The sequence below is a fragment of the Cariama cristata genome, unplaced genomic scaffold (genome assembly GCF_000690535.1).
Source record: "Cariama cristata isolate BGI_N322 unplaced genomic scaffold, ASM69053v1 scaffold46562, whole genome shotgun sequence".
NCBI classification, from domain to species: Eukaryota; Metazoa; Chordata; class Aves; order Cariamiformes; family Cariamidae; genus Cariama; species Cariama cristata.
Genome location: NW_009606394.1, coordinates 21,188 through 31,760, shown reverse-complemented (window position 1 = coordinate 31,760; position 10,573 = coordinate 21,188). Strand labels below are relative to the sequence as shown.

Below are 10,573 nucleotides of genomic sequence, written 5' to 3'. Positions count from 1 at the left end.
TAAGGCTAGTGAAGCGTTTTTAACTGGAAATATCTGTTGGAGTACTTGTGTAATGGGCATTCCTAAAAGTGCACCGCTTTCCCAAGGGGAGTACTGAGATGGAGTTTTGGCCTGGTTTTGTTCTTTGGTTTTGGGGGTTTTTTTGGATACCTGATTGCCTGACACAGATCCTGAAGCTGGGATGGTATTTCAGGTTCCTTCTCTTTACAAAGCAAGCAACTCGTACTTTTCTTCTGGTCCTACAAATACTGGGAGAGGGGGTGCCATGTGGTCACTACAGTGCGCTGAAAGGATGATTTACCAGACGGGTCCACGAACAAAAAGCTGGGGTCATGTGACTGCCCAGGCAACTCCTGACAGTTATGAGGGCAATTATATGCTTGAAAAAAAATTAAGTTTTTCCAAGCATGAGAGAAGTCAGGTCCCTGAAACCATAAGGATTTTTTTTAAAAAAAAAAAGCTGACAAAAAAAGTAATTACCCAAATGTGAATACCTGCAATACAGTGTGTTTGTACATATCTTTTATGATGTACTATCAGTGTGTGCATATATTTGCACAGGGCCATGAAAATTTTGCTTACTGAATCATATAAATATGTAATATTTTCTGATGGATACTGAATTATTCCAGCATTATGGAACTGAGAAAACCAGCAAGCTGAAATATTCTCCAGCTTGCTGGTTTTCGCATTCCACTGACGCCTCAGTTGCACATAATTTTTACAGGGGAAAAAGATCTGCCTGATAGTCTTTTAGATTATATTAGAGCTGATACTAATGATACTTTTAGGGGCGAAAAACCAGAAGGTTCATTTGTATGGCCTGGAGCTGTTACTGTTGGCACTGAAATCTGATTCGATTCGAGGAGAGCAGCTAAGACAGGAAAGGCAGCTCCTGACTTTCATTTTCAACCTGTGGTTTGGGAAGGATGTAACCAACACATTGTCTGATGCGCCGCTCCAAGATACGGAACACTTCTTTAAGTGTCATACTTTAAAGTAATGTTTTAAATTTACCTCTCTGGTCAAAAGCTCAAAGCAGAAAGAAATAAGGTGTAGGGATTTGATGATTAAGATATTTTCATTGGACAAAAGATAAAAAGGAGAGGGAAATGAGGAAAAAATATCTATGTGAGGAAGACAGCATAAGATCTTGTGCTGCAAATGTTCAGGGCTTAAGTGAATCCAGTTGAGTTAGTGGCATCATCTGGGCCTTTTTCTCGTCTGATCACATTCAGTAAAACGCAAAACATCTTTTGTTACTCTTTGGAGAGAGCAGCCTTCAACGGTGCAGCATTTGCATTAACAAATCATGCAAAGACAGTTTGTTTTGAGGGTGGAGAATTGTCCTAAGTACCTTTTTTCACTCATTCAGAAAAATCTTAATTTTAAATCTGCTATTGGCTCACATCTACATTAAAAATTCACTCAGATTTTCCCCTGAAAACTCATCTTACAACTGTTCCCTTGCTTGTAAACTAGTTGTATGGCATAAATCAGGCAGTAACTTCTTCTCGCAAGAAGGTTAGGAAGAGAAGGAGGAGAATTTCTCAGACACAGAAATACCAAATACTGGAATATTGCTGGAATATTGAACAGGGAATTCCTCTTCCTTGAATGCACTTCGTACAGTAGAAGTCCTTTCAGGACTGTATTGTAAGAGAGCTTTCAGATTCAAATTCTTATGACACAAAATCTAAACCGAGATCAGGAACATAGTTACAGGGACTCATAAAAGGGCATTGGATTTCACTCCTAGAATGGATCGTCACTAAAGGCTTTTCTTCATTTAAATCTTTAAGGCATCCACAAGAAAAGCATATGTTCCACCTAAAGGCAGCATAAATGCAGAACCAAAGCTGGGTGTGTCTCTTTTCCTTGAACTCTCAAGACTGGTTACCCATGACTGGTTAGTAAAGGTGAGTAATACTAAATGGCATGCACATGTTATCATAACCCTGCATGACTTATCTTCATTGCTCTCTAATATACATTAAATTTCTGTCGCACAGGTGAGATTATGTCATGAAATCAAACAATTTATTAGTGTTGCTATGACTGTTTTATGACGACTACACACAAACCATTCCAACCGAGCATGTCACTGAAAGGAAGTGTTACACCTGAACTCACAGACTGTCTTCTATTGAATATTCACAACTGAGTCTTGAGTTGGAAACCGCACTGCTGAACTAAAGCGTTAGCAAAGTGTTAACAGCACTTCTTTAACATTGATCAAAACTGCAGATATCAGATAATACATTTTTAGGTTGCTCAACATCTATTTGGATAACTTACTGTTACAACCAATAAAATAATAATTTTTAAAAAAGGCAGCCCATATTCTTCCAGATTATACCTGGGCATAGTTCAAGAGGAAATGGAGGCTGGTGACCACTCCCAACTGCCAGCTATACAGCTTTGTAGATGTAAGCCCTGACGAGACACTTGCCCATCGGCCAGTCCATGGGCCTGGCTTTTGTTTCATTTACCGGCATAGATACAGTCTTTGGTGTTCACTCTTGCCATTTCCAGTGATTTATACAACCATTCAAGATATATTCCATGAAAAAACCTGTATTGAACCAAAAAATAGGAGCAAAACCCAGCTCTGCTATGAACAATACCTATCCTGATCTTAGTAAATAATCTTGCAAATATTCCAGCTTATTTTTTGGAATAGAAGCATATATAAAATGATAAGACCAGAGAAATTGTCAGTAAACAATTTGGAGATGAACGCTAACAAAATGCAGCCCACTATCTTTTCATACTAGGTCTGCATGATGCTGTTGCTCTGTGCTTCCAATTGCTTACACCTTGAACACTTTTGCTTAATAGTCAAGAGGATTCTGGAAGAAAAATAATTGTTAAAGGTTCAGCTTGATCTCAAGTAGCAGAGCCAGAACACAAGGCACATGTCTGACCCAATGTCCGCTTTAGTTCAGATCACTGTATAAGCTGAAGTTAGAGAAAAGTTTAGAAATTTTTATGTATCAGTGAATTTTACTTCTCTATCAATCTGAAATGTATTTTGACATTATTCTTATTTTTCTAAATAGTATCCAGCTTATGTAAATTTCAAACACCTGACATTAATTTAACAACACACGCAATTAGCTTCAGGTATTTAAACTAGGTAGCTGCTCCTCCATACAGAGGTGGGACAGTTGTGAATACAAAGATTAGGAATTTGACCCACAAAAGCCAATCTAGACCTTCAGTGACATCTTTTTGCATTTATAGGCAAAAATGAAAGCTAACAAATAACCTTTATCATTTGCTCAATAAAAGAAAAAATGGAACCTTCAAGTGATGTTTAGAAAAAAATACCATCAAGGTAACACGGAAACTAATTTTAGTAAATACTAAGAAGACAAAGCAGAATGTTTACTCTTAAATAGACCATCATAAAATACTGTCAGAGATCTAGGCAGTTAAATACATAGCCAAGAGATGTTAACTGTAGCAGGATCTCTTGCTGTATTCCTCTTGGGGATTAAAGGTGTAAGCTCTGCCCTACTAACATGATCAATTCTTACTCAGTCTGAGTGTTTTTAATGAACAAAAGATGACCCACCTCGAGTTTCTATAGTGACAGTCCAAATGCTATGGCTAGTGTACTTTGGTTTCAACTGTCATAAATGTTTTTCCTTATCAGTTACACCCAAAGAAATTCAAAGTCCAAAGACAATTCACAGCATCCTCCTGCAAACAAGTTCTGCCCTGAACGCTGATCACTTTGGTTTGGAAGATGTCTATTTTCAAAATAGCTAAGTATGACAGCTTAACTCTTTGCCTTGATCCAATACTCTTTAGACTAATCTGTAGCCCAGTAACTTAAAAAACTTAGTACTGATTCCCTAACATCCCAGGTTAGGTGTTCTCAGAAACCTGAAGATGCTTCCAATATACAGTTTAATGCCCCCAAAGCTTAGTGTCTCACCTGTTTCCTCGCCCCAAGGTTGAAGATCAGTATGCACAGCAGCTGTTTTCACTAATACAAGCGATATGTGTCAATTGTTCTACCTGACTAGCTGTACATTAATAATACACTGAAGTACAGTCAGTGCAATACCCCAAGGAACTACACCTATGTACTGTCCCAGTGCACAGCTGCTGCCTGCTCTCCTGCAGCACTAATAACCACCTCAGCAATCAGCTTCTTCCCTTGTTTTCCATTTTATCATCTCTGCATTTTCGGTATCAAAAGTGTACACCGTAGTCAGTTGAGGAACCTCAGTACGATTAGAAATAGGATTGTTGGGTTTCCTCATGCTCTAAACAAAGGCAGCCGATTTCCTCTTAAGGACCGTAACGCCCGGGTTTGTGACAGAAGGCCCAGCAGTGGAATCCATCAGCTGGAAGTGTCTTGGTCTACAGTACTGACCAGGCAGGAGGGATACTTGTTTTGCTTTAACTTCAGCCAACAGGAGGGCTGGGTGCTAGTTACGCTGGAAACTTGATCTCAATGCGTCCTGTCACTCTATGGACCTCAGCATCACCTACTTGAAATAAAGTGGGCAATGAAGGTTTCCAATATTCTTCTTCCTATTACTTTCTTTATGGACAAAGCAATACTCTTTCTGCTTAATGACAACTGTATTGAAAGCTAGAGTTCAACTTGCAATGGTTTTCTAATACTAAACAAATGCATATTCAATGCAAGCTAACTACAACAACATTCACTTTCCAATTACAATACTAATATTATTTTGTGCTTACTATAAAATGAATTAACATGGTAGTTACAGATGCTTCCTTTCTTATAATTTATACACTGTTCTAGACTGCCCTGAGGCCCAAACTATTGCTTACTCAACAGAAATATATACTTGATTGCAAATACAAGTATTTTAAGTCTCTTGTCACATATAGTCCACTCTCATTTTAATTTCATACACTGCACATGGGGGTAAGAACCTACTTGTTTGTTCAAAAGGACTACAGAGAGTATGGCTGCAGGTATACTGTTATAAATGATTCAACAGTTTATTTGTGTTTTATCTTTTATTCAAAATAATAACAAAGCAAGCCAAATTACCTGGGGAATTTTTCTCAAACAAGATGAACAGATGAGAACCCCTTTACATTATGCAGAGTGTGGGGGCAATATGCTGTGTGCTATTTGTGCTGACACCAGTTACATTATGTGCCAACAGAGGTGGGGTTTATAGCTATTGTGCTTCCTCTTTGAAACACAGTATAAAGGTTTACCGAGCACACACAGCTCTTCACTTCAGCGGCTCTCTATCTGTGTAGATTCAGCTGTTTCATTTTAGGAGACGAAGAACACAAATGGCACTCTCTACCCGAAGCCTTCGGTGGGGTACGAGCACCCGCTTCCAACCTACTTCACCCAGTGTCAGTGGTTTAACCTCCAGCAAAATGGCCATCGCAAAGATTCAAGCACCTAGCGTCTATGGGGGAGCTGGCGGCTACGGCACCCGCATATCGACCAGCACCAACTATGGTCAAGGCTTTGGTGGGAACTTCCAGCTTAACATCACTGGTAATGACGTGCTGCTCACTGGCAATGAAAAATCAACTATGCAAAACCTAAATGACCGTTTGGCTTTGTATCTGGAGAAGGTGTGTTCTCTAGAGAAGGCAAACTCCCTGATTGAAAAGCAGATCAAGGAGTGGTATGAGAAGAATACAGATGTAAGGCATGACTATAGCTCATACTTTAAAACAATTGCAGATCTCCAAAATAAGGTAAGATATCATCCAGCCATCTATAAATGCATGTATTGCAATTATGAGGGAGATGATAGATAATAATCTATTGTAGAAAATGTACTTTTCCAAATGGCAATTGTCTCAGCTAAGAAAAATGAATGCTTTATTTTGATCAGATACAAAGTAGTGACAGATTTTATGTAATTTGTAATACTAAATATATGTTTGCAGGTGTGAGTAATGTCATATATGAAAAATCTTTGAATCAAAACTAATTAATTCTATTATACTTGCATTAGATAATTTTAATTAGTGAAAGTACTGATGGTAATTTACATATTTAAATATAGTTTAGCATCTGTCGATTTCAAAGTTTTTTTTTAGAAAAGAATGCCAAATGCTTAGAAAAAATAATAGATTACCAGATGAAATAGTAAATTGCCACTATAAACAATAAAATATTCCCACAGCAATCAGCTAACAGATTTGTCAAATTATGTTTCCAGTGAACTTCCTTAAATCTTTCCCCTCTTACTTTTCACCAGTTCTATTTTCCATCCTTTAAAAGCAGAAACCTGCCAGAGAGCAGTTCATCCCAGCTATTTTATACACCGATTTTATGATAAGCTAATTTGCCTTTTGGAGAACCCCAATTCCTTCTACGCACTTCAGAGGGAACTTCGCTTAAACATAGGTGACTAATAGACAGCTGAAGTTAAGTGAGATGAAGCCCACGTGCAGTATTAATTTCCAGAAATGGATCAAGTGTGCATTTATGTGCAAAGATTCATTGCTTTTCAACCATTCCTTTTTAGATTAGTGCTGCACAGTTGGAAAATGCAAGGCTTGTCCTGGAGATTGACAATGCCAAACTGGCTGCTGATGATTTTAGACTGAAGTAAGTTCCATGATCATTTCATAAATTCTTTTTCATCCTCCTCTTATTCATGAAGGCTTCTAGTTACTAGTATCAAAGCCGAGAAGTAAACATTTTCTAATGTAAAGTTTAATAAAAAGAAAAATTTTACAACTAAGCCTGTAGTAGTCACCAATTCTAACATTTACGTCAAACAGTTTCATTTTCACGATGACAAAACAAGCCTTATTTTACAGGTATGAGAATGAACACCTGCTCAGGCAAAGTGTCGAGAGTGACATTAATGGACTGCTCCGAGTTCGTGATGATTTGACTTTGACAAAATCTGATTTGGAGTCACAGATTGAAAGGGTGAATGAAGAACTAGCTTTTCTTAAGAAGAACCACGAGGAGGTGAGAGCAGCCGAACACTGTCAGGGAGAGATTTTTTTTAAGTGGTGTACCTAAACTCAGCCTTACTAGGAATAAGAAATCTTCATGGTTAATCTGAAAGATTACTTTAATTATAGTGGGATTCAGCTCCAGGTTAGCACATCAAAATTTAGGTACCTATTCGTATATTATCTATGTGAATGCGCCTATGGTTCTGTTACAACCAACTGAGAGACAGTCAATAAAAGAGACATAGCCTAGGGCGTGATTCAGCTCACTGTAGAGCAAACACCTATTGCTGGTCAGCTGGGACACTCTCTGGTCTCTACTGGTTGTAACAGAGGCTCTGGCTTATGCAAGGATACCTACAAGTTAGGTATGTGTACTCGGTATCTTCTAGGAGTCTAAGCTCAAACTGAAGCTCACCCTTAACATTACACTTACAGTTTCAAAGACCTACAAAGGTAAGAATGTTACACAACTATTGTTTATTTCTGCTTTTCAAGTAAAGACACACACTGAAATCCTAAATTCAAAATGACTGTAAACAAAATCTCAGTTATGGCATATGCCCAAGCTTTCCTCTTAGTGTCATACTATCAACTTCAAAAGTGTAAATTCCCTGTCACATTGCAGAAAATACATTCTTTAAGCACTGTATTAGAAAGATCCAACCTACAAAAAGAGCCAGCCTAGCCATCCACTTAAAACTGTGCTGTGCAGGACTGAAGCATTTGTATCATTTCTGGAAGCAGCATAACTCTGTGTGGCACTAACTGACATCCAAGCTATTAGGCATCAAAGGCTGAACAGCTCCAGAAACTAAGGAGTGAAGGTTTTCTTTAAGAATAATCGGTGGTTTAGGAGCTGCTACCCCACAGAAGTATACAAATAGGAACCATGACTTCTATAGTCATTCCATAGATCTGGTCCTGAGGAAATCATCTTTTTATAATATGTTTGTCTATGATATAGCATTTATTGCTACAAAATAAGTAAAATGTTGTAACATGAGGTGCACTAAACAGTATTTACAAGGTGATTAAGTTATCCTGCCCTGAGGTGCTATTTAAGAATTACTTCTATGTCTGTAGATTCTGAATTTGCTTCCAATATTCAGGAATGAAAGTTCCCTGTAGCTGATGCTAACACAACCCTCATTGCTGTAGGATGTTGACAGACTGCGCAAACAGGTGGGCGGCTCAGTGAATGTAGAGGTGGATGCTGCTCCAAGTATTGATCTTGCAACTATTATGGAAAACATGAGACAGCAATATGACAAAATGGCAGAAAAGAACCGTCAAGAAGCCAAAGAACAATTTGAAAAGCAGGTAGGGTCAATTACTTAAACATCAGCAAGAACTTAGTCATGTCTACTTGCAGTTTACAGTCCCTCCATTTTTGCATTTCAGATAGAAGAACTGAACCAGGAAGTAGCAATCAGCGTGGAAGGGGTGCAAGCCCAAAGGAGAGAGATCACCAACCGGAGACAGATCCTTCAGGGGGTGGAGCTAGAATTACAGTCCCAGCTTAACTGGGTAAATAATAGAGAGTACTTGAAATAAGGACTGTGTTTAGTAGACAGTTACATGGATAAATACAGAAATTGAGAGGCTTTTTAATTAAAATGCTATTTTAACACAAAAATGTATCCTCTTGAATAATACATCTCTCTTCTTTTCATCGGCTCTAGAAAAAGTCTTTAGAAGACACTCTGGCTGAAACTGAAGCACGTTATAGTTATCAGCTAACCCAAATTCAGGAAGCAATTGCCAATTTAGAGGGTCAGCTGAGGCAACTCCGAGCTGACATGGAGGGTCAGAATAACGAGTACAGTATATTGCTGGATCTCAAGACTCGCTTGGAAATGGAGATCGCCACGTACCGCCGTCTGCTGGAAGGAGAGGACAGCGGGTGAGGAAATGCATGCACTTTGCTTGTCAGTTTAGTTTCATATGACAGCAAACAACATTGCAAATACTGTCTATATTCACGGAAGGTGAAAGTGTAGAATCTGCCACTTTCCAACTGGTTTGGAGAGGGGGGGAAGTCCGTTGCCCAGTTCTCAACTGTAGATTCAGAGCAGGCTGCAGTTTGTGCTCAGTTTCAGAAGCTGCTGTGGAAGTCGGCTGAGTCTCTCTCTCTCAGCCTCTGCGTAGATCTATACTGTTACTCTTCATGAGCTGAGTAGCAGGATAGATGTTCACTCTCCATAAGCATCAGCAATTCAATTTTGGATTGACTTGTCCACAACTGTAATGACTGTAGCTTCTGCAGGCCTAGGCTAACCTGGGCTAGATTTTTTTTAACCCAGTTTAGACACCACAGCACCTAGTCACACTAGAGCAGGCACTCAGCAAGAGCATATTGACCTTCTCTTGCAGTCCAGGGCAAGTTTTGCAGCCTGCACTGGACTACGCTCGGCTCTACATGTGTCACTAGTAGCCAAGCTACTTAAAAATTTGAAGAGGTGCAAGTGAGCTGACACTAAATGTTCAGATAGTCCAGTATCCCATATTCTGTAGACGTCTATGAAAGTGAGGCAAGCAGAGGGTGTTATTTCCCCCCAAGATTCTGCCTGTTCAGCTGTTCTGGCTCAGGAACCAGACTGGGCATATCTGCATGAGCTGCAGTCATAGCACTGCAGAACTGAGTCTGCAGATTATTTCACCTATAGCTTATGCTTAGCAAGTTTTACTTGAACAGAGAAAATTCATTTAAACACCTGGTTAAATATCTTGATGAAAGGGCATTACGTGTCTGGATTAAATGTACAGGAAACATACAAGGATGCTTCTTCAATATGTTAGGTGCCATATATTTATATTTTTTAATTTATAATTTGAACAGACATTTCCAAGAGGATGTAACTACAGCAGAGCTTGAAAAAGGTATGTCACACCAACTTCCTTATTTTTTGATGGCTGCCTGTTGAAATGTTACGGAACTAAGTATAAAACAACACAGTTTCAGAGCAAACAATCAACCAGTGGAATCTTACATCAAGAAAGCAATCAACTATATGAATAGATAATCTACAGGGATTATACAAAGCCCGTTTTTATGTGTAAAATTCAGATGCCCAAAGAAAAACCAAAGACTCATCAAAAGCCAAGAGAACGATGGAGAATTATTGAATTACCCTCTGGAGGACTTCAGAAGCATCCGCTTCTTCCACTGACTACACAGGGAGACTAGGCTCCTAAATAAAATATCTAGTTTAATAGCAAAACTATCTATTTCAGTGTAAGACCATTCCTAGGTTTTAGGTCTACAAGTTTGTGCTATACTGAAGCAAGATGATCAGGAGTGATAGAGCATTATTCAACACAATGTCCACTATAGTATTATGGGTAACATACAGGATGTTCAAAGGAAGATAAACCATATCCTATATACCCCAAAAGTTTACTCCACAGTAACTGCATTGAAAAGATGCCTTCATCTATTTTCTCATCGGTGGAATTGTTGCTAGTTCTACAGTAATATTACGCTGTCAATATACATTGCATTTAATTAACTCTCTGTTCAATCTCATTACCAGAATCAAGCAAAGTTAAGAAGATCAAGACAATTGTTGAAGAGGTGGTTGATGGCAAGGTTGTCTCCTCTCAGGTCAAAGAGATTGAAGAGAAGCTGTAA

General features: G+C 38.7%; 1 protein-coding gene across 1 annotated transcript; it reads left to right on the top strand.

Moving 5' to 3' along the window:
* The first annotated feature begins 5,298 nt into the window (after nt 1-5,298).
* On the top strand, nt 5,299-10,573 carry KRT20 (keratin 20). Its single transcript, XM_009696316.1, has 8 exons — nt 5,299-5,718; nt 6,498-6,580; nt 6,796-6,952; nt 8,101-8,262; nt 8,344-8,469; nt 8,625-8,845; nt 9,782-9,822; nt 10,476-10,573. Exons 1-8 carry the CDS (start codon nt 5,299-5,301, stop codon nt 10,571-10,573), a joined length of 1,308 nt encoding a protein of 435 aa, XP_009694618.1.

Excerpts from the sequence above, each read along its gene's own strand:
- KRT20 (XM_009696316.1), top strand. The coding sequence starts at position 5,299 with ATGGCACTCTCTACCCGAAGCCTTCGGTGGGGTACGAGCACCCGCTTC. Across the intron at positions 6,953-8,100 it reads TTAAGAAGAACCACGAGGAG|GATGTTGACAGACTGCGCAA; the intron begins GTGAGAGCAGCC and ends TCATTGCTGTAG. Across the intron at positions 9,823-10,475 it reads TACAGCAGAGCTTGAAAAAG|AATCAAGCAAAGTTAAGAAG; the intron begins GTATGTCACACC and ends TCTCATTACCAG.